This window comes from Salmo salar, chromosome 03 (genome assembly GCF_965601325.2).
Source record: "Salmo salar chromosome 03, fSalSal1, whole genome shotgun sequence".
Taxonomy (NCBI): Eukaryota; Metazoa; Chordata; class Actinopteri; order Salmoniformes; family Salmonidae; genus Salmo; species Salmo salar.
In genome coordinates, this window is record NC_138293.1 from 73,763,852 (window position 1) to 73,787,925 (window position 24,074).

General features: G+C 43.1%; 1 protein-coding gene across 2 annotated transcripts; it reads left to right on the plus strand.

Annotated features, from left to right (window-relative positions):
* The first annotated feature begins 3,437 nt into the window (after positions 1 to 3,437).
* Positions 3,438 to 23,883, plus strand: LOC123741698 (uncharacterized). 2 transcript variants are annotated; one of them, XM_045715250.2, is made up of 23 exons: positions 3,438 to 3,677; positions 4,637 to 4,714; positions 4,870 to 4,935; positions 5,522 to 5,673; positions 6,772 to 6,856; positions 6,998 to 7,169; positions 7,998 to 8,214; positions 9,230 to 9,335; positions 14,035 to 14,139; positions 14,376 to 14,432; positions 14,655 to 14,723; positions 14,855 to 14,944; positions 15,063 to 15,172; positions 15,335 to 15,869; positions 15,991 to 16,095; positions 16,223 to 18,913; positions 19,108 to 19,255; positions 19,514 to 19,631; positions 20,040 to 20,199; positions 20,458 to 20,559; positions 20,911 to 20,997; positions 21,189 to 21,348; positions 23,314 to 23,883. In XM_045715250.2, exons 1-23 carry the CDS (start codon positions 3,552 to 3,554, stop codon positions 23,328 to 23,330), a joined length of 5,556 nt encoding a protein of 1,851 aa, XP_045571206.2. In that variant the 5' UTR covers positions 3,438 to 3,551; the 3' UTR covers positions 23,331 to 23,883. The 2 variants fall into 2 exon arrangements, with proteins under 2 accessions (XP_045571206.2, XP_045571207.2); XM_045715251.2 differs by having other exon boundaries at positions 15,338 to 15,869.
* Positions 23,884 to 24,074: the final 191 nt, after the last annotated feature.

Here is a 24,074-nt window from a genome sequence, read left to right on the forward strand (position 1 = left end):
TGTCAGTCTATAATATCATTATTGTTGCTTTGAAATAAGGCTGATGTCAATTTCAGGACAGGGGCATCTTGTGAGATCAGATCAGGTGAGGAAATGTGAATATACTGTGAACTCACACCAGACTGATTATCAGTTCAGCTATCCGTCAGTAGAAGGCAGCAAAGTTGAGCTTTATCAGGCTGGTCTCATAGACTAGACATAACATAGTAAACGAAAATCCAGGACACTCAAATTAGTATAATATGTTAATAAGACATAAGAAAAAAGGTTACTTAAGGCAAAAATGAAAGGAGGGTATATATAACACAAATGTGTATCAACCCAAAGGTTGCATGTTTGAATCTCATCACGGACAAGCATTTGAGCTAATTTGTAACTTTGCAACCACTTGCTACTTTTGAGCTACTTTGCAACTACTTAGCATGTGAACAAACCCTTTCCCTAACCCTGACCTTAACCCTTTAACCTAACTCTTAACCCTAATCTTAACCAGGGATGGGCAAAATGTACAAAATACAATTACAAAATATAATTACACAAAATACCATAAATATCATTGTATCAAATTAAACTACACAATACTTCTATTTTGAAATATATTTAATTCAAATACATGTATTTTGTATATTAAAATACAGAAATATATTTGCAATTAGCCGGCCCAGAATAGCAATAACATTAAATACACTTCTTACATGCTATAACTGTGAAATGTTGTTTATCTACCTTAGTTGAATGCCATGACTGTAAGTCACTCTGGGTAAGAGTGTCTGCTAAATGACCAAAATGTATATGTGAAAATGAACATACCAAAATGAACTGCAAAGCACACTGGGTATTATTACCTTGTAATAATAAGGTACCTTGTTTCGGGGTGGAGCTCATTGGAATAATACTTAGCATGCTTTGCAATTGTCCATTTTTACATATACATTTATATTTAGATCATTTAGCAGACGCTCTTATCACACCATAGTCAAATTTCAAATCAAATTTATTTTTATATAGCCCTTCGTACATCAGCTGATATTCTCAAAGTGCTGTACAGAAACCCAGCCTAAAACCCCAAACAGCAAGCAAAGCATGTGAAAGAAGCACGGTGGCTAGGAAAAACTCCCTAGGAAAAACTCCCTAGAAAGGCCAAAAACCTAGGAAGAAACCTAGAGAGGAACCAGGCTATGAGGGGTGGCCAGTCCTCTTCTGGCTGTGCAGGGTGGATATTATAACAGAACATGGTCAAGATGTTAAAATGTTCACAAATGACCAGCATGGTCAAATAATAATAATCATAGTAGTTGTCGAGGGTGCAACAAGCACGTCCGGTGAACAGGTCAGGGTTCCATAGCCGCAGGCAGAACAGTTGGAACTGGAGCAGCAGCACAGCCAGGTGGACTGGGGACAGCAAGGAGTCATCATACCAGGTAGTCCTGAGGCATGGTCCTAGGGCTCATGTCCTCCGAGAGAAAGACAGAAAGAGAGAAAGAGAGAATTAGAGAGAGCATATTTAAATACACACAGGACACCGGATAAGACAAGAGAAATACTCCAGATGTAACAGACTGACCCTAGCCCCCCGACACATAAACTACTGCAGCATAAATACTGGAGGCTGAGACAGGAGGGATCAGAAGACACTGTGGCCCCATCCGATGATACCCCCGGACAGGGCCAAACAGGCAGGATATAACCCCACCCACTTTGCCAAAGCACAGCCCCCACACCACTAGAGGGATGTCTCCAACCACCAACTTACCGTCCTAAGACAAGGCCGAGTATAGCCCACAACGATCTCCGCCATGGCACAACCCAAGGGGGGGGGGCGCCAACCCAGACAGGAAGACCACGTCAGTGACTCAACCCACTCAAGTGACACACCCCTCCCATGGACGGCATGGAAGAACACCAGTAGGCCAGTGACTCAGCCCCTGTAAAAGGGTTAGAGGCAGAGAATCCCAGTGGAAAGAGGGGAACCGGCAAGGCAGAGACAGCAAGGGCGGTTCGTTGCTCCAGCCTTTCCGTTCACCTTCACACTCCTGGGCCAGACTATACTTAATCATAGGACCTACTGAAGAGATAAGTCTTCAGTAAAGACTTAAAGGTTGAGACTGAGTCTGCGTCTCTCACATTGGTAGGCAGACCATTCCATAAAAATGGAGCTCTATAGGAGAAAGTCCTACCTCCAGCCGTTTGCTTAGAAATTCTAGGGACAATTAGGAGGCCTGCGTCTTGTGACCGTAGCGTACGTGTAGGTATGTACGGCAGGACCATATCGGAAAGATAGGTAGGAGCAAGCCCATGTAATGCTTTGTAGGTTAGCAGTAAAACCTTGAAATCAGCCCTTGCCTTAACAGGAAGCCAGTGTAGGGAGGCTAGCACTGGAGTAATATGATCAAATTTTTTGGTTCTAGTCAGGATTCTAGCAGCCGTATTTAGCACTAACTGAAGTTTATTTAGTGCTTTATCCGGGTAGCCGGAAAGTAGAGCATTGCAGTAGTCCAGCCTAGAAGTAACAAAAGCATGGATAAATTTTTCTGCGTCATTTTTGGACAGAAAATTTCTGATTTTTGCAATGTTACGTAGATGGAAAAAAGCTGTCCTTGAAACAGTCTTGATATGTTCTTCAAAAGAGAGATCAGGGTCCAGAGTAACGCCGAGGTCCTTCACAGTTTTATTTGAGACGACTGTACAACCATCCAGATTAATTGTCAGATTCAACAGAAGATCTCAATGCCATGAGACTTATGATAACAATGCAGGGTGAAAGGGGCAACAAAATTGTGAACTGCTATTAAAAGGATATAGAAAAGTATTTTGTATTTTGAAAATACAATTTACAGCTCTCGAAAGTATCTTATTACAAAATACATTGGAGTGTAGTTCAACCCAGTGCAATACAAATTACAAAATACTCAGAAGTAATTAAAATACATATTTCAAATACTTGTAACAGAGCTACTGCCCATCTGTGATCGTAACCCTAACCTTAACCATAACCTCTAACCCTAACCCCATAGCCTAGCTAACATTAGCCACCTAGCTAACGTTAGCCACAACAAATTAGAATTCGTCAACTTACATCAATGGCTATAGGATGTTTTTAAATAAAAACGTAGAAGATTTTGGTTTATCAACATGCATGCCCGTTACTTTTTATGATTTGTTATTTATATTATTTACACTCAAATATGGTGACGCTGTGGCCTAATTTATTTTATATTGTTTATTTTGAACGCTGTATGTGCGGATTTGTGTGCATGTGAGGAATCGTTGAATCATTGTGTGCATGTATTGAATGTGTATATTTAATGTAACGTATCATACTAATTTTAGCTTCATGGATTTCCAGTTTGGTATATTACGTCGACCCCTGAGTCCAGGTTGGATTTACATAGCCAACTCCTCAGCTGCCTAGGACATCCCAGATTTCGACCCGTCGGGGAGAGCTCAAAGCGCACAGGATTTGACAGATGTTCGAATCGGATAAACTGCACCGCAAAGAGAGAATTGGGGGGCATTTCGGATTTACATAGTGGTAGCCTATATGCGACAAAATGTCTGGACAAAAGAGTGCGAATCCGTGTAATAAATTCCAAGCGAACATTTTTTATAAAAGTAAATGTCAGAACTGTTTCAAGTCTCGGGAGCTGCATCTTCCAACTGATCATGGTAAGGACCAGGTAAGTGAACAAACATATTTATGTTTTATTAGTTTTAATACTTTGGCTATTACTCTTCTGAATGTTGATGACAGGGATGACAGATGGGCATGCACTCAATGTTATATCAGACAGAGACATTCCTTCATATTGTGTCAGGTATCACGTTCATTTGTGAAATTGAATGAACATAACGCAATAGCCTAATTTACCTGTTGTAGAAAATGAAGCATCTTGACTGAATGGCCCCAATGCACGAGTCAAATATTTGTCACCACACACCTCCCACACTGTTGTAAAGAGACCGTTGACAGCCCAACTGTCAGCACTCAGCATGCCATAGGTCTCAACAGGTTATTATTCTTTTAGAAAACATATACACCATTGCTATCTGATTCTTTTGTGCTCATCTCTGTGTGCCTTGTAAATTTAGAGCCATTGGTCAATGAACCTCAGCTAAGCTCCTGTTTTAAAGCATCTGACTCAGGTGTGAAGGTTAAGTATAAAGTATCCACGTCTGTTGGAAGTTTTGAGGAAAGAATTATCTCATGTTGAGAGGCACTCATAAAACAAGAAACAAAACTCTCTGACAAAGAGTTGAGCAAGAGTAACTGGCAGAGAGTCAGAACATTCCAGTCTTTGGGGACATCTCTTAAAGAGCACAAAGAGCAGTTTATCTTCTCTTTTCCATGTCAACAAGGTTATCCCTGCCTCTTATTTATGGCCTATTGCATGGACATACTTAATCTGTTCACACATTTTGTAAATGCAGCATATCACTGGCTAATCCTACAAAGGACATTCCCTAAAAAGATAGGATTGTTATTCCTTTGTCATTCAAAACATGAATCAAAGAGTATTGATGCTCCCTGCCAGAAAAAGCCAAGACCCATAGGATGGCATAGAAAAACGATTTCATTAGATAGAACCTTCACAGGTCAAGACCCAACTAATGCTCCTTGCGTTCCCATGCTTGACAGGCCAAACCCATCTATGGAGGCTGGCTCTGCTTGGCTGCTGAGGGGACAGACTTTGACAATCCAATTCAGAGGTCAAGGGTAAGAGAGTGACAAATAACTATCTAGTCTTGGACGATGGTTGTACAGAAATGTATCAGTAGGACTAGCTTATATTCTGATAGACCTGCAAGTTATTCAATATCTGTAGGCATTATTGCAACATTATCCATAACAACTCTATCTCTAAATGGCAGAAATGGCAGCGACGATTCTTCATCCTGTATGAACATGGCAGCATGAGCTTTGCACTGGACGAGTTGGTAAGAGATTCTGTATTTGAACACACACACACACACACACACACACACACACACACACACACACACACACACACACACACACACACACACACACACACACACACACACACACACACACACACACACACACACACACACACACACACACGCACACACACCAAAAAGCTAAGCAAACCAGATCATCCAACATTAATAGAGGTTAACTACAGTATATTGTCCTGATGTATGTTTTAATGTTTTATGAGAGGATTCCCTATGCATCTTTTTGCCAGATGTTGTGTGTACCGTAGTACCAGAGCAGATGATTTGGGATTAATCTGTCCTCTAATGCCACATCCCCCTCTCCCACTGATCTTCTGAAATCTCCTCCTCTGCTCTCTTTCATGTCACTCTATATAGCCTGTATTAAAACTCAGTTGCAACGGGTAATGTCTTGTTCATGATGGCCTTTAACCCTCCAAAATATCTTTATATATATATTTTTATATTTCTAGATGGTGTACAAAAGATACCATGATTAGCATCATAATCTCTGCCAGAATTTCCAGTCATACAAAATGATTGACATTGTGTATCATTCCTTTAGACAAGCACTCTGCCACAAGGAACAGTGAACATGAATCTGTGTACAGCGGTGATTGACGCAGAGCCTAAGACAGGCCAGAGGAACGCTTTGTGCATCATCACACCTGAACAGGAGTTCTTTATCCGGGGGGAGAACAAGGAGATCATCAATGGGTCAGTGATGCTTCTCTGATATTACAGTATGATATGATATCACTCCTGATTTAACTTCTCTGATATTACAGTATGATATGATATCACTCCTGATTTAACTTCTCTGATATTACAGTATGATATGATATCACTCCTGATTTAACTTCTCTGATATTACAGTATGATATGATATCACTCCTGATTTAACTTCTCTGATATTACAGTATGATATGATATCACTCCTGATTTAACTTCTCTGATATTACAGTATGATATGATATCACTCCTGACTTAACTTCTCTGATATTACAGTATGATATGATATCACTCCTGATTTAACTTCTCTGATATTACAGTATGATATGATATCACTCCTGATTTAACTTCTCTGATATTACAGTATGATATGATATCACTCCTGACTTAACTTCTCTGATATTACAGTATGATATGATATCACTCCTGACTTAACTTCTCTGATATTACAGTATGATATGATATCACTCCTGACTTAACTTCTCTGATATTACAGTATGATATGATATCACTCCTGACTTAACTTCTCTGATATTACAGTATGATATGATATCACTCCTGACTTAACTTCTCTGATATTACAGTATGATATGATATCACTCCTGACTTAACTTCTCTGATATTACAGTATGATATGATATCACTCCTAACTTAACTTCTCTGATATTACAGTATGATATGATATCACTCCCGACTTAACTTCTCTGATATTACAGTATGATATGATATCACTCCTGACTTAACTTCTCTGATATTACAGTATGATATGATATCACTCCTAACTTAACTTCTCTGATATTACAGTATGATATGATATCACTCCTGATTTATCTTCTCTGATATTACAGTATGATATGATATCACTCCTGACTTAACTTCTCTGATATTACAGTATGATATGATATCACTCCTGACTTAACTTCTCTGATATTACAGTATGATATGATATCACTCCTAACTTAACTTCTCTGATATTACAGTATGATATGATATCACTCCTGATTTATCTTTTCAGTAAATTCTTGTCTTTGATGGACAATATTTTGAATCCCTGTTATGTCCGTGTCGTTTTCCTTTTACCAGCTGGAGTGAACAACTAGTCGTTTACCCACGGACCTATAAGCAGAATCAGAAGAAGAAACGTAAAGTAGAACCCACTACTTCCCAGGTGACAACTTCTTCTTTTCATAGCATTGTGACCAAGATGCCTGGTTACCGGTGGCCTAAATACACTATAAACTACTGTATATGTCAAAGATGTGTTATGCCTTTACACATTATGATAATGAAAACATATTGTGTTCATCAGGAGCCCAGCCCAGCAAAGATGGCTGCCACTGAGCCCAGTTTCTCAGTCATGAAAAGTGGTGACCCTCGCTCCAGCCTGTGGCAGGGAGAGCGGCCCAGTGGGGGTCCGGATGTGGCCCCTGTCTGGACAGTGACAGATACTGATCCCCTGGGCCTGGATGAGACCCCTGCAGGTGTGGAGGAAATACACCAGCCAACACACATACACACACACTCAGACAGGCTTTCATGTCTGTCAGACATTCACAGCCATTTCCTGCCCTCTAACACTGTCCTAACTTCCTGCAGGTGGTCATGCATACAGGATGAGAAAGTTGGCCTTTATTAGTGGACAGATTCATTACCAGTGTAGTAGTGTTATTGAAAGACTGTAGAAAAGGATGCAGGGCTCATGGTAAACTATAATCTCTAATATATTTCACAGACACAACTAAGATTAATTATGCGAGCAGAGCAGACATTTCTCTTAATGGCGGTCATGTGATGAATGGTAAGTGCACACTAACTATGTGGAGGCAGACTTATTGGTGTGTCTGGGTCTAGGTTATAACGGAGAGCAGGATCAACTCCTGTAGTGCAGACTGTGCCTGTAGGGGACTTCATTAGGCTGATGTATATTACAGATTTTACAGCTGCTTTTCCATGGCCTGGGAGCAGATGAAACGGAAAACAAACTGGAGGCATCTCTTTAATGAGCTGTGGTCTGTTAGGTGCAACTTTATAGTGACACTATGTAGGGGTGCCCCTAAAATGTCTACTATGGTCAAATGTGACACTTCCTTAGATGGGAGACATTATAGTAACTATCTGACCAGATTCCTCATATAACAAGTCTTAAAAGTTAGATTTTTTAGAACTGGATTCTCATAAAAATCTTGCCACTGTCCTGCTATTTGTGTTTCGGTCCAAAAGCAATGACCTAAAGTATCATGCAAAACATAGACCTAACCTGTGCAGTCACAGTCTGAAAACAACCCTCTTTATTTAACAACTCTCCTCAGGTCATGATCCCCACTACCTCCCTTCAGCCTCCAGTGACTCCCTGACCTTTGACAGTAGTCTGCGGCTCTCCAACGGCTCCTGTATCAGTAGCTCTGTGAGTTCCCTGGACTCTGTGGCTAGCAAGGGGACTGACACCAGCAGCAACAGCCAGCCCACAGAGCTTACGCCATACAGAGACCACCCACCTGCCAACAAGAACAACAGGGCAGAGAGAAGGTGAGAATCATGGAGAAGAAATGTTATCAGTTGTGTCTGATATTGGGAGATCTATAATGTTCTTGGACATTAGTTACAATTTTATTTATTTGGTTTTGTATTTGTTGTGTGTTGTCATGAAAATGCTAACAGCCATAAAACGGGTTTGGCATGGGCTAGGACCAAATGTGCTAGCAATTAGCACTAAAGGACAGCAGATGCCTCCCTGTTTCTCTCTGTATAAAATGGTACACACATTACACACAGCCCAACAGCACATCAAAGATCCATATTCTTCCATTAGGGAGGTAACGGTTTTTCAATTTAGCTTATAGAAGCACTCCTAGTTTGTTCCTTAACTAACAACACATACAGTATTTGGGCTACGTGGCTGGAATACCTCCTTGGTCTGTGTGTTTCATTCATTGCCTTCTAAGGACAGACAGAATCCTTTCCCTGAATAAGGCCTCGAAATTCCTAAAGGATTGTGGAATTAGATATTTTGAAGGAATTCTATTTCTGAGTTCCTCACAAACTGCCAGTCATCAGAAAGTAGGAGAAATGTCAAGGCAAGACATTACACTGACTGAGGGCACAGTATTATGTTTGTGCCAACTCATACATGCCTCAACAAGAATTTACCATCCCTGTTATAACAGGACAGATGCTACACCCGCAGTTTATTAAAGATAGTATTCGCTTTTGTGGTTATACTGTATATACAAACTCTCTATCGGATTCTTCTAGGGAATTCCATCTATGTAATATCTGCTATCTTTCTAAACAAAACATGACACTGGAGGTGAGGATGTCACTTGAAATTCCAATTCAACAGTAGCACTAGATGGATGTAGATGACATGGATGTCCTCAGTCTAGGCCCGGCTTGGGGGTACAGACTAAGTGGCGGTGACATTATTCAGCTGTCATCCTGAAGTTCTTCCTGCAGGAAGTGATGTCACAGCCCACCTGTGAGGGGCCATGGAGGACACCATGGCTGTTTGTTGAATGACAGGCTTGATTTTCCTGCTTTTCAGCTGCTACAATGAGCCAGGGAAGGCTGGGATGAGTGCTGTGGGAGAGGACCTGGGTCAGGCTGGATCCAGGAAGGGCAGGAGTGAAGCTCGCAGCAACCAGAGAGAGGTATCAGTCACACCGTCACAGTGTTCTTACATTGCAGTCAGTCCTCCCACTCCCGGTAAGGCTTGTCACATTCCTCCACTATAACACCATCACTTGAACCACACCTCATAATCCAAAGAGTAGCCATAGCTTTTAAGAATAGCAACACCTGTTACCCACCAGGACGGCCCAAGACAAGCATTGCCCTTTCGGCAGACCCCTTTAGGACAGTGTCCAGTGAATAGTGTGTCCACATCTACACATATAGATTGGTATTTTACACACCATTGATGGAGTCTGTCATTGTTAAGGTAACGTACACGTGTACACCGCACAGCTGTTCCCGCTGGTTCTCCATTGGACTTGTTTGGACATGATTCATAAAACCAAGTGTTGGAGAGGCAAAGACGTCACCTCAAATGGTTCGGCTCTGGCCTGATTGCATGGTGGGAAAGGCTCATGGACAGGGATGAAGCGCTACTCTTACATTCCACACTGTCAGGTGTGTGTGTGTGCCACGTGTGTCAATACGTGTGTTTAGTTCCATACCGAAATGCAGGAGTTTGGCATGGCTAAGTCAATCCTCCCATCGGCCGTGTTGAGGCATGTGTTAGTGTGTGTGAGTAAGACAGGGAGAAGAAGGTGAATAATTCAGGACTGTGGTGTGTTCTCTAACTAAACTGGTTTTAATGCTCTGACGGGGCTCTGTCTGCACTTCATGTTGTGTGTTGTAATCTCAGAATGGCATTCCTCTTAGACACATTTTCCATTTACCTAAACATGGATACTATGTAATTAGGGATCTGCCTGTAAGACCCAGACAAACCTCTGCTAACTCATAACAGTGATGATATCTTACAGTACAATGACCCAGCTGTAGTATCTGTAGGGAGCTGTTGTATCTGTAGGGAGCTGTAGTATCTGTAGGGACCTGTTGTATCTGTAGGGACCTGTTGTATCTGTAGGGAGCTGTTGTATCTGTAGGGAGCTGTTGTATCTGTAGGGAGCTGTAGTATCTGTAGGGAGCTGTTGTATCTGTAGGGAGCTGTTGTATCTGTAGGGAGCTGTTGTATCTGTAGGGAGCTGTTGTATCTGTAGGGAGCTGTTGTATCTGTAGGGAGCTGTAGTATCTGTAGGGAGCTGTTGTATCTGTAGGGAGCTGTTGTATCTGTAGGGAGCTGTTGTATCTGTAGGGAGCTGTAGTATCTGTAGGGAGCTTTTGTATCTGTAGGGAGCTGTTGTATCTGTAGGGAGCTGTAGTATCTGTAGGGACCTGTTGTATCTGTAGGGAGCTGTAGTATCTGTAGGGAGCTGTAGTATCTGTAGGGAGCTGTAGTATCTGTAGGGAGCTGTTGTATCTGTAGGGAGCTGTTGTATCTGTAGGGAGCTGTAGTATCTGTAGGGAGCTGTTGTATCTGTAGGGAGCTGTAGTATCTGTAAGGAGCTGTAGTATCTGTAGGGACCTGTTGTATCTGTAGGGAGCTTTAGTATCTGTAGGGAGCTTTTGTATCTGTAGGGAGCTGTAGTATCTGTAGGGAGCTGTAGTATCTGTAGGGACCTGTTGTATCTGTAGGGAGCTGTTTTATCTGTAGGGAGCTGTAGTATCTGTAGGGAGCTGTAGTATCTGTAGGGAGCTGTTGTATCTGTAGGGAGCTGTAGTATCTGTAGGGAGCTGTTGTATCTGTAGGGAGCTGTAGTATCTGTAGGGAGCTGTAGTATCTGTAGGGAGCTGTTGTATCTGTAGGGAGCTGTTGTATCTGTAGGGACCTGTAGTATCTGTAGGGAGCTGTAGTATCTGTAGGGAGCTGTTGTATCTGTAGGGAGCTGTAGTATCTGTAGGGAGCTGTAGTATCTGTAGGGAGCTGTAGTATCTGTAGGGAGCTGTTGTATCTGTAGGGAGCTGTAGTATCTGTAGGGACCTGTTGTATCTGTAGGGAGCTGTAGTATCTGTAGGGAGCTGTTGTAGCTGTAGGGAGCTGTTGTATCTGTAGGGACCTGTAGTATCTGTAGGGAGCTGTAGTATCTGTAGGGAGCTGTAGTATCTGTAGGGAGCTGTAGTATCTGTAGGGACCTGTTGTATCTGTAGGGAGCTGTAGTATCTGTAGGGAGCTGTTGTATCTGTAGGGAGTTGTAGTATCTGTAGGGAGCTGTAGTATCTGTAGGGAGCTGTTGTATCTGTAGGGAGCTGTTGTATCTGTAGGGAGCTGTAGTATCTGTAGGGAGCTGTTGTATCTGTAGGGAGCTGTTGTATCTGTAGGGAGCTGTTGTATCTGTAGGGAGCTGTAGTATCTGTAGGGAGCTGTAGTATCTGTAGGGAGCTGTAGTATCTGTAGGGAGCTGTTGTATCTGTAGGGAGCTGTTGTATCTGTAGGGAGCTGTTGTATCTGTAGGGAGCTGTAGTATCTGTAGGGAGCTGTAGTATCTGTAGGGAGCTGTTGTATCTGTAGGGAGCTGTTGTATCTGTAGGGAGCTGTAGTATCTGTAGGGAGCTGTAGTATCTGTAGGGAGCTGTAGTATCTGTAGGGAGCTGTTGTATCTGTAGGGAGCTGTAGTATCTGTAGGGACCTGTAGTATCTGTAGGGAGCTGTTGTATCTGTAGGGAGCTGTAGTATCTGTAGGGAGCTGTTGTATCTGTAGGGAGCTGTTGTATCTGTAGGGAGCTGTAGTATCTGTAGGGAGCTGTTGTATCTGTAGGGAGCTGTAGTATCTGTAGGGAGCTGTTGTATCTGTAGGGAGCTGTAGTATCTGTAGGGACCTGTAGTATCTGTAGGGAGCTGTTGTATCTGTAGGGAGCTGTTGTATCTGTAGGGACCTGTTGTATCTGTAGGGAGCTGTTGTATCTGTAGGGAGCTGTTGTATCTGTAGGGAGCTGTTGTATCTGTAGGGAGCTGTAGTATCTGTAGGGAGCTGTTGTATCTGTAGGGAGCTGTAGTATCTGTAGGGAGCTGTAGTATCTGTAGGGAGCTGTTGTATCTGTAGGGAGCTGTTGTATCTGTAGGGAGCTGTTGTATCTGTAGGGAGCTGTTGTATCTGTAGGGAGCTGTAGTATCTGTAGGGAGCTGCTGTTGGTCATGTGTTTGAGGCTGGGAGGCACTATCACTGTACAGTATCTCCTGAGCCAAGTGCACATCTGTTTGTGAAATGACAGTCACCATGTTCTCAGACTGGCTTCTGTGATTAAGGTAGTGACTAAAGCATCAGTCTGTCTACTCCTGACAACAACAAATACATGACCAGCATTTAGGATTAACACTACAGTATAGAACACATGTACAGTCCATACTGGTACACAGTATGCACGCTGTACTAGATGTAGAAAACATACTGCTGATGTCACAGGAAGCTGCTGAGGGGGGGACGTCTCATAATAATGTCTAGAAGGGAGTGAATGGAATGGTATGTGTTCGACACCATTCCAGTTATTCCGTTCCAGCCAGTACTATGAGCTCGTCCTCCTCAATTAAGGTGCAACTGGCTGCTTGTAGTTGATTTTTCACAGACTACGGCTGGTGTACTGTATATCTTTCTGTTTATATTATGAGATACCGTATGAACTGTTGAACCCAGTAATATGATTTAGTTAAACACATCATACACAGTATTTCCATCCCATGGGGTCAAAGGTTCAATCTCTGATTAAATCCATCTGTAGGATTTTTCTCTTAAGTTCCTGCCCGATGGAACATATTATCCCATGTGATCATTTATGTTCCTCCAGTTCCAGTAGTTTGTTTTTTTTGTGGGGGGGGGGGGGGGGGTATTGGAGTGAGAGGTCAAATGCCTGTTCACAGTTCACTCTGTCCCCCAGGCTCAGATTCCCCAGATAGTCCCACTTCCCCTTTCCCATCCTATCCTATTGGAAGACAGCAACTGTCCAGAATGGTCAGTGTTTGTTGGAGAAGACAGGAGGCTGGTTCACACTGCTGGCGGGAGCAGAGTGTTCTCTCCCTCTTGTTACTGTTATGTGTCCTTGGATAGTTTTCTATGCAAATAGCTGGGCACAGACGAAGAATGTTCTGGATTTACTGAAGTGGTCATTTTTCCTTTTTTTTTTATTACGTAAGAGTTAAAAGAATGAGGCTTTTGAAGGCTCAAGTAAATGAGAAAATAATCTTGTTTCATATGGTGCCGCTGTCTCTAGTTTCATTTAGCGGTGGCTAATCTAGATTTAAAGGGACTCACTGATGTGTTTTTTTAGAGCTATTTAGTTAGCCAGGATGAAACCCAATATAAGGTAGCTTTGGTAGGTAACAGTCAGGGATGTGGGAATCTTGTCAAGACAGAGTTTTGGGACTTTTAACATCCCTGGGCTTGTGAGACTGAATGCCAGGGGCCATCAGGAATAATACAGCCTCCAAAGTCTTTTCATACACTCCCCAGCCAAGCCCAGTCACCAGAGTGGAACTCATTCTTAATGTGAGTAAGGTTTAATAGCCCCTGAAAAGAGAGCACTTCCTCTCTCCTGCTGTGTCCCAAAATAAGCCTTACATCTCACAACACTGCCTGCCAGAGACCTGCCATGACTTGTGGATTCTCTGCTTGATACAATGCACACGTCCAAGCTGTCTCAGTCATGATAGAGTAAAGGGAAACGACATAATCTTGTTTTTTATTTGCAACAAGCTTACAGTAATACAGGACATGATCACATTTGCTAATCCATCTTACACCTTCTACATTGTTACTTCAGTAATTGATAGTGTCCTGTTGTTACACCCAGAAACTGCAGTCGTGTGGAGATCTAAGCCCAGGTCAACTCACCGTCCCTCCTCCTCAGAGAAGAGCTAAGTCACTGGACCGCAGGACTTCGGAGTCTGTCATGACTGTGAGTGCTTGTTACTTTTGGAATTTCTGTGCACTGAAAGCATGGGGTCAAGTTGTAAAACATGTCAGAAAACTGTCACAGTTCAAACAAGGATGCTCTCATAATTTAAACAAGTATAAATGAAAGCCCCAGGTGGATTGCTGGCAGTTTACTTTTATGTTGAAGTGTCTGAAAACAACTGTATGACCGTGCCTCTTTGACCTCCTGACTAACTTACTGTCTTATCTTCCTTACAGCCTGATTTGCTGAACTTCAAGAAAGGGTGGATGATGAAACTGGATAAGGAGGATCAGGTATAGGAATGGACAGATCAAGAATGTCTTTTACTTTCGTCACTGAACACCTTCCCACATTTCTATCCCAAAGGCACATGGATCCTGAATGTGTGCATGTACATTTAGTGATGTTTAAGGTGCTGTGGGTCCTTGCTATGAAGGTGAAGCCTGACAGTTCAAATGTATTATGTAGGTTTCTGTATCTACTATCCATTATAATGTCTGTCTGCTCCCCTCTAGTGGAGGAAATACTGGTTTGTGCTGTCAGCTGACAGTCTGAGGTACTACAAGGATTCCTTCGCAGAGGAGGCAAGTTCATGTGCATTTTCATTTTTACTGAATGCAGTACCCACAGATATGTGATTTTGTGAGGACAGGGAAACATGTTTTTGTAATTTTTCACCCCAAGTCTTGAATTCATGTTTGTCATCTCTTGTTAGAACTCAGATCTGGAGGGGGAGATTGACTTGACCAAGTGTCATAATGTCTCAGAGTACCAGGTCCAGAGGAACTACGGCTTTCAGATCCATGTAAGACTAAATCTATACCTAGAAAAATTGAAATCAACAGATAAATGCTGATCCATTCTATACATACAGTAAGTCTCCTATACTCAATCAAAATAATATTCCTAATGTCTTCCCTCAGACCCAGAAGTGTGTCTTTACTCTGTCAGCCATGACTGCAGGGATACGGAGAAACTGGATCCAGGCCCTCATGAAGAATGTCCATCCATCTAACGCTCCTGATGTAGCCAGGTAAATGGCGTCTGTAATACCAGCCTCATTACTACATAGTAATACATCAGTAGACTACCACCATTCTATAGTAGTGATGGGAAGGTCTCTGCCTTTGTTTAGGCAGAATGCCTCGTTTCCTCAGTCAGTAAGTATTTGTGTTATTCTGTTGTGATTGTAAAGCAGCTTGCCAGTCCATCGCATCCCTTGCAGCCCAACAGAGTCCCTGCCCCTCCCTAAGCCAGACGTGACCCAGGACTCCTCTCCCTCCTCTGAGGTCCCTACAGAGAGAGTCCAGGGGCCCAAACAGAGCCGCATCCATGAGAGGAGACGCGAAGGCCGCTCCAAGACCTTTGACTGGGCTGAGTTCAGCCCTATGGCCCTGCTAGCCTCTGAACTGGAGGTGCAGCAGGAAACAAAGGAGCCTCTTCGGATGGAGGTAGGGGATCTGGAGAGGAAAAGGAGGCGAGAGGAGAGGAGGAGGAGGTATGACAGCATGCTAGGCTTCCTTGTGGGCTGGGAGATGGACTGTGACAGAGGAGGTATCAGTCCCAGGTCACCCAGGACTCACCAGAAGGTGCAGAGGGAGATTGAACAATGCTGGCAGCAGGTGGAAAGGACTGCCTTTAGACAGGAGAAGACTGTTCCATTGTACACTGAGTCCCAGGGCAAGGATAAAGAGGATATGGGGATTCTACTGGAGACTTACCACAGCAGGGTGAGACTGTGTATCTCAAAATGATTCCTAACAGGAACAATGTTAACGTTATGAGGTGCTTTCTCTGCTGCTGGTTGGCTTAACGGTGGACTTACTGTATCTCTGTGTCGTGTGATTAAAGGTAGAGGAGTTGAAGGGCCAGTTGGCAGAGGCAGACCATTGCAGGCTTGAGCTGAAGGCTCAGTTGAGCACTGCATTAGGATGCCAGCATCATGCCTCCCTGCCGGTAAGGCAAAATATATCTTAGCCTATACATAGTATGGATATGCTCTGTATTTCAATCTATAATACTTCCACTTTGCAACAATGATAACTACCTAATTATAGACAATTGTCTTGCCTCCTCCTGTAAGCTTGAGGCCCCAATGTGCCCAGAAGCTGATCTTCCCTCTTTGAAAAGCCTGACTGACATGTACAGGGAGACCAGAGAGCTCCTCCAGCAACAGGAGCTGAAGAGACAGAGCATACAGGAGCAGCTCCAGGAGCAGCTTGGCCTGTCCCTGTCATCAGCCCCTCTGGAGAAACACCGCTCCCCTGGAACTCACCCATCACCACCACCCAGCATCTGGCTGCATGACACCGAGGGAAAGCTCCAGGAGCTGGAGGATCTGTTCCCTGACTGCCCTATATCAGTAAACACACCTGTCATGTCACCAACCTCAGACACAGAACTCTCATCTGACTCTGTGCCTCAGAATGGAAGTGAGAACAGAGGGCCTAACTTGGGCAGTGGAACTAGCTCTCAGACACAGTTTGAAAATGGAAGCCATCAACAGACATCGATTACAGAATCACACACAAAAAGTTGTGCATTGAGCCCAGATTCACTGAGCATGGAGGAAACTCAGGAAAGAGCCAACAGCGTGAGAATAGACAACCTACTATGCTGTGAGACACCCAGGCCCACGGAGGAGTACGTAGACCCAGACCAGGCCATCGTGATGAGGAGACTATCCCAGGAGGTAGAGCTGCTCAGCAGCCAGAACGAGGCCCTCAACCAGCGCAACCAGGAGATGCTCAACCAGCTGACAGAGGCAGACAGAGAGATAGAGAGACTGAAAGCAGAGCTTATCACTCAGTACAGTGGGCCTCAGTTCCTCCCTGAGGCAGAGCAGCACAGCCAGACCAAAGTGGAAGGCCTGGAGAAGGAGCTGCGCAGGAGAGATGAGCAGCTCCAGGAGGCCCAGTCCCTACTAGCCTCAATGGACCAGCGTCTGAAGGAGACAGAGGTACAGCTGCAGCTCAGGGAGGACACTTTCAAAGACCTGGGCTTCCCAGCAGAAGAGGATGATGATGATGATGAAGAGGAGGAAGCTGGGGAAGAGAATATCAACACACACCACCTTGGAGAGAAGGAGCGGGAACACCTTCAACAGTGTCTGCAGGCCATGGAGGCCAAGCAATTAGAACTAGAGAGACAGCTCCAGCACACAGAACAGACCTGCAGGGAGCTGCAGGCCCACAACACACAACTCAGAGAGGCTGAGAGGTTGTACAGCCAGAGAGCCATGGAGGCAGAGGCTGACGTCGTAAGGATTAATGAGGAAGTAGAGAAGGAATGGACGGTGGAGAAAGAAAGTGGATTGAGGTGTAGCAGTGAAGGCAAATGGCAGGAAGTAATATTGGATTCAGGTGAAGAAAGGGTTCAGCAAGTGGTGGAAGGGATAAGGTTGATGTCCAGAACCTTAGGGAGAGTAGCGCAGGTGATTGACAGGTCAGATATGGGTGTGGTAAAGATGCCATTAGATAGAAAGTGTGTGGAGGTGAACCAGACAGTGGTCAGGCAGCTTCAGTTAGAGGAGGAGTTTTGGGGAAGGCTGTTGAACAGTTTGAAGGTCAACCCATCCCAGTCCAATGAGGATAAACTCACAGATGTGATTCTAAGTCAGATTTTAGAACACATGGTAGTGGAAAAGCAAACGCTCCTCCTAGCTCATAGTATTTTTTCTCATAATAAGAAAGATTTAAACATAAACACTGGAGGCCTGGACAGGATGAATGGATGCAGGTCTTTGAGAGACCTGGACATCATTGGAAACACAGCAGGTGAAACAGGTTCAGAAATGAAAGAGGAAGATGATAATGAGAGGATATGGAATGTGTACAACCAGCATAATGACACCGATGACTTCATAAGCCGACATTTCACAGAGATCACACAGGAGAGAATTTTCCTGCTCAACCAAATCGCCTCCTCAGTCGGAGCCTCGGCCAATGACGAGCTCCAGTCCCTGGCACAAAGACTTTGTCATTTCCACAATGTAAATGAGCCCCGGTTAGCTTCCATACACTGCACCGCCATGGAAGCCTTCTCATCCTATCGTCTCAGTAGGCTTAACACTCTACACAAGAGCCAATTTCAAGACACTCAACTGGGACTGCTCATTGCTTGTTCTCCTTTGATGTGCAGCAGATGTGCTGGGCTGCTGAGTGAAAACCAGCAGCTTGGGGCCAGACGGTCAGACCTGGAGAGACAGGGGAGTTCCTCAGTGGGATTAGGGTTGACCCCCCTGAGGCAGGGAGAACACATAGACTCACAGCAAACAGCCACACAGCTACTAGACACTGCAAGTGAGCAGAAGACAGAGACGCCTGCAATGAATGCTGCAGGTAAAATGGAGGTGGAAAGCCCAAACCAGGGAGTGACTGCAGTAGAGGAAGTGTGCAGGGTTAGAAGGTGTGCAGAAGTGGTGGAGGGTGACTTCCTGACCAACAGCATTGAGAGTCTAATGATAAAGGTAGAGAGTAGGGTAGATGAGGTAGAGATTAGGGTAGATGAGGTAGAGAGTAGGGTAGATGAGGTAGAGAAAGGAATCCAGGAAGTTGATACTGATAAGGATGTAGAGGAGAGGAGCACTACTGAAGCCCATGAAGAAGCAAACACTCTGGGGGAGGAGGAGCTGGAGAATGTGCTATCATCACTGAGAGGTCGTGTGAAGGATCTGGAGGAGCAGCTGTCTGTCATGGCCAACATTAAAGCAGAGCATGACGGGAGAATGGCATCTCTCCAGCTGAAACATAAGGAGGACATAGAAAAGCTAAAGGTAGGACAACTCCCATAATAACAATTGTCGATAATCATCAATGGGATTTTTGGTAGTTCCTGAATTCACTAGAATTAAGATGTAATGAACCAACCCCAGGGAGTAGTGACCATTATAACAATGGATCTGTGGATGAATCACCTATAACAATGGATATGTGGATGAATCACCTGCGTCTGTGTTTGCCCCTGCAGGCCACATATGAGCATGGCTTTGTCACCATGGAGGAGTCCCAGCAGAGGATCGTGGGGGAACTGCAGCACAGACATCAGCAGGACCTGCAGCGCCTGCAGTTAGACACAGACAGACTGCTGGAGGAGGAGACGGCTGCTACTATCACAGGTGAGGGGGGACAGTGTGTGTGTGTGTGTGTGTGTGGGTGTGTGTGTGTGTGTGTGTGTGTGTGTGTGTGTGTGTGTGTGTGTGTGTGTGTGTGTGTGTGTGTGTGTGTGTGTGTGTGTGTGTGTGTGTGTTTAAAGTTTAAACATTTTTAGGATATTTACAGTATGTGTGAAGGCAGAGTTTCTCAGAATATTGATAAGCTCACGTTCCCATGCCACTCTATTGGAGTGAACATATCCCCTTTAATTGTGGCATTAGCAATTGAAGCAATGAAGAACGCTCACCGTGCCGAACTCAAGAGAGCGATTCAGAGGGCATGCCATGAAAACAACAATGCAGGAGACATGAACCTTGGAGAGATATGCAGGCAACACAGGTAAATGTACTACCTGTTGATCTATGTCGTTGTAAATCGTCAAGGAAAGCACATGGCCAGATAGTACACTGGATTGGCTGACAAACACTGAGTTTTGGACTGATAATCTGCATACTCCCTGTCCTTGGCTCTGTATCTGTCTGTCTGTATAACACACAATGCACCTTGTATCTAGTCTTGGCTGTGGTTTTCAGCTCTCAGGATCATGTTTTTGTTTGTGTGTGCCCACGTGTGTGTGTGTGTGTGTGTGTGTGTGTGTGTGTGTGTGTGTGGTGTGTGTGTGTGTGTGTGTGTGTGTGTGTGTGTGTGTGTGTGTGTGTGTGTGTGTGTGTGTGTGTGTGTGTGTGTGTGTGTGTGTGTGTGTGTGTGTGTGTGTGCATGTATACACGTGTGTGTGTGTGTGTGTAGTGAGGAGCTGGCCTCCTGTCACAGGGAGCTGGAGGTGTTGTCCCAGCAGTACTCTCTAAAGTGTCTGGAGAGCTCCCACCTGAGCCAGGCCCTGGAGGCAGAGAGACAGGCTCTGCGTCAGTGTCAGCAGGAGAACCAGGACCTTAGAACTTGCAACCAGGTCAGCCACATTATGACCATGTACCATCACAAGTGTTTCTGCTCCAAGCCAACTAAATCTGCTGCCGGGTCCTCTGTCTTAACACACATAGTAGAATGCATAACGCATACTTTTATAAACTTCATATCAGACTGTTACAACACTCTGCAACAAAACCTTGAGGGTCCCTTACATTTCCCTTAGTATTTCCCAATTCTGTCTTCGTCATCAGATACAAAGTAGCGGTGTTAGTAATGATGAAGCTGGTTGTCTTTCCAGGAGCTGAGTGGCCATCTAGCTGCAGAGATCACCAGACTTTGCTCTCTGGCCAAGCAGAACACCTTCCCTCTTAGTCAGGAGAGAGAGGTGTATGAGCTGGAGGTAAGTCTTCAGTAGTACTTCACTGCACAATAGCTATGTTGCATAAGTATAACAAAAAATTGTTGGATATAATCTTTATCTAGTCCAGTCAAGTAAAGTTTGATGTAAAGGTAAATTGTATCTGCCTTTGACTGGTAACGCCACTAGATGTCACCCTTAGCAACATGACCAATTTACAGCCTCTAAAACATATGACATACTCATGTGCTGTACATTCTGTGCTGATCTATGGCACCTTGGTCCTCTGGTGTTGTACCTGTGTCTGGTGTTGTACCTGTGTCTGGTGTTGTACCTGTGTCTGGTGTTGTACCTGTGTCTGAGGAATCAACTGTGATTCTGTCTGACTGTTAGATCTCCCTGCGTGTGAAGGAGTCAGAGGTGCAGTGCCTCAAGCAGAAGATCACCTCGCTCAAGGATGAACTCCAGACAGCCCACAGGGTGAGATCACAGCACACACTGGCAGAATAACAATAGCTTTTGTCTGTATAAATGTATGACTAGGAGACATAAGATGGACAACACTATTGTCCTGCTATTACCATGTACTACTGTACATTTATTAGCATGGGTCATACTCTATTTAACCTGGTAATAGTGCCTGTTTATAGCCTAATCCCTGTTCCCCCCAGGATAAGAGGTATGCAACAGAGACGTACAAGGACATCTACACAGAGCTAAGCATCATGAGGGCCAAGGCAGAGAGAGACCTGGGACAGCTCAGGGAGAACCTGAGGTTGGCCCACAAAGCACTAGGAGAGCTCTCACCTGCAGCGGACACAGATAATAATGGTATACATGACATTATGCTGGTGGCCCGGCCTTCAGGGATTCAGAGATGAAACACTGATGTGAAAACGACAAGGTGTTGAGTGCTGCCACTCTGAGGCCAAAACCTGCATGACAGCCAAGTCTTGCTGGATGTTTCCCCACCCATGTCTGGTTTTGGCAGCATCACTAGTCTGTATCGTATAGATGTCATTCATTGCGTAATACAGACAATTTGTGAATAACCTCATTCTGTTATGTACCTTAATAATATTGGATGTATCTGAATCCTCTGACTGTCATCTGTGCAGTTTGCTGTAGCATGTCACTTAGTCCTTTAGATTTTGAATAACCCTTGACGTTCTGTCCATTTCTTACATAAATGAAAGAAAGAGGCTCTTATTAGAAGTCATATTGTACAGTGGTGCAGCATAACCCTATAGAGATCTCCTTTGGGTACACATATATACTAAATATCTGAAACATCTGTTTTGCCCTTTCATGGCCCTTTACAGTGTCTCTTAGGGGTGTGGTTGTCCGATATTCTTCCTCATACATGCGGTTTGACCTTGCAATACTGGAGCCAACTAATGATTTTAATCCTAATATTGGAGCCAACTAATGATTTTAATCCTAATATTGGAGGCAACTAATGATTTTAATCCTTATATTGGAGCCAACTAATGATTTTAATCCTAATATTGGAGGCAACTAATGATTTTAATCCTTATATTGGAGGCAATTAATGGTTTTAATCCTTATATTGGAGGCAACTAATGGTTTTAATCCTTATATTGGAGCCAACTAATGATTTTAATCCTAATATTGGAGGAAACTAATGGCTTTAATCCTTATACTGGAGCCAACTAATGGTTTTAATCCTTATATTGGTGGCAACTAATGGTTTTAATCCTTATATTGAAGGCAACTAATTGCTTTAATCCTTATACTGGAGCCAACTAATGGTTTTAATCCTTATATTGAAGGCAACTAATGGTTTTAATCCTTATATTGGAGCCAACTAATGGTTTTAATCCTTATATTGGAGGCAACTAATGGTTTTAATCCTTATATTGGAGGCAACTAATGGTTTTAATCCTTATATTGGAGGCAACTAGTTGGTTTTAATCCTTATATTGGAGGAAACTAATGGCTTTAATCCTTATACTGGAGCCAACTAATGGTTTTAATCCTTATATTGGTGGCAACTAATGGTTTTAATCCTTATATTGAAGGCAACTAATGGCTTTAATCCTTATACTGGAGCCAACTAATGGTTTTAATCCTTATATTGAAGGCAACTAATGGTTTTAATCCTTATATTGGAGCCAACTAATGGTTTTAATCCTTATATTGGAGGCAACTAATGGTTTTAATCCTTATATTGGAGGCAACTAATGGTTTTAATCCTTATATTGGAGGCAACTAATGGTTTTAATCCTTATATTGGAGGCAACTAATGGTTTTAATCCTTATATTGGAGGCAACTAATGGTTTTAATCCTTATATTGGAGGAAACTAATGGTTTTAATCCTTATATTGGAGGCAACTAATGGTTTTAATCCTTATATTGGAGGCAACTAATGGTTTTAATCCTTATATTGGAGGCAACTAGTTGGTTTTTATCCTTATACTGAAGGCAACTAATGGTTTTAATCCTTTCATCCATCATATACTCCCTAGTTTTGTTAGACTGAATAATAGAACAGACTGTCCTGGTAATGTAGCCAACATTTTGGGCATGGCTGCACCTTGTGAATAATCTTCTGCAAATTCAGTGAATGGTGTAATGTTATTATATTTTCTGCATGTCTGCGAAATGTAGGAATGTCAGCGAAAAATATACTATGCCATGCCAGTATTAGAAAAGCTGTTGGTGATTCTTTATGTGGCCTTACAGTAATCACTTTTGAAACACAAGCTTTACCATTATGACTTAATAGTCATGATGCTGGATCTGATTTCTGATATCTGTTTCTTTCTCCGTAGAGTGTCAAGGAAGATAACTGCAGCTGAACAGAGACGCAACGCACAACATGGATTGTTCATCGGTCTATCCATGTTTACACCATTTAGCACTTAGAGATCCAAAGTTATATTGTCAAACATCTTATGTCCTATCTACCGTTTCTTTACTACAGAATTTTAAGAGGGCATTATTTGAGGATTCTGTATTTTTCCATCATTGTATCTAAACGCACACTACTATTTACCCTGTCTACGTTTGTAGAATGGCTAGACATTTTGTAGACGTTTTCCTGACGATTAACATTTATCTCAAGACGTTTGTAAAATGTGTAGAATTATTACACTGCTATGTCCAATCCAGTTATTGAACGGGGATATTTCTAAAGACAACTCAGATTAAGTTTGCTTTTCTTACCTGTGAAATACATGAAAAAGTATGTATGTACCGTCTGAGTCTATAATGTAAAAGTATTATTTGTTTGTGAGTGGGTGGTTTTATTTGGAGGCGTTTATCTTGGTCCTGCTAGTACACATTTTGATGTTCTTTATTCATGTCAAGTAATCGAATGATAAATTAAATTTATTTATTTTAAATAATTGTGTGACCTTTTATCAGTCTGCTACGGAATAATCATCACATAATCAAATCATCAGAGGACAGGGAAATATACCAATTATTCTATGAATGTATTATATTTTATTTTACAACAAAAAAATAACATCTTTATCATGAATGGAAATTCATACATGTATCATTTTTAATAAAATATTTGTTTAGGTCC

Coding starts and splice junctions, on each gene's coding strand:
- LOC123741698 (XM_045715250.2), top strand. CDS start 3,552: ATGTCTGGACAAAAGAGTGCGAATCCGTGTAATAAATTCCAAGCGAAC. Junction 8,215..9,229: donor AACAACAGGGCAGAGAGAAG/GTGAGAATCATG, acceptor CCTGCTTTTCAG/CTGCTACAATGAGCCAGGGA. Junction 19,632..20,039: donor GAGATATGCAGGCAACACAG/GTAAATGTACTA, acceptor GTGTGTGTGTAG/TGAGGAGCTGGCCTCCTGTC.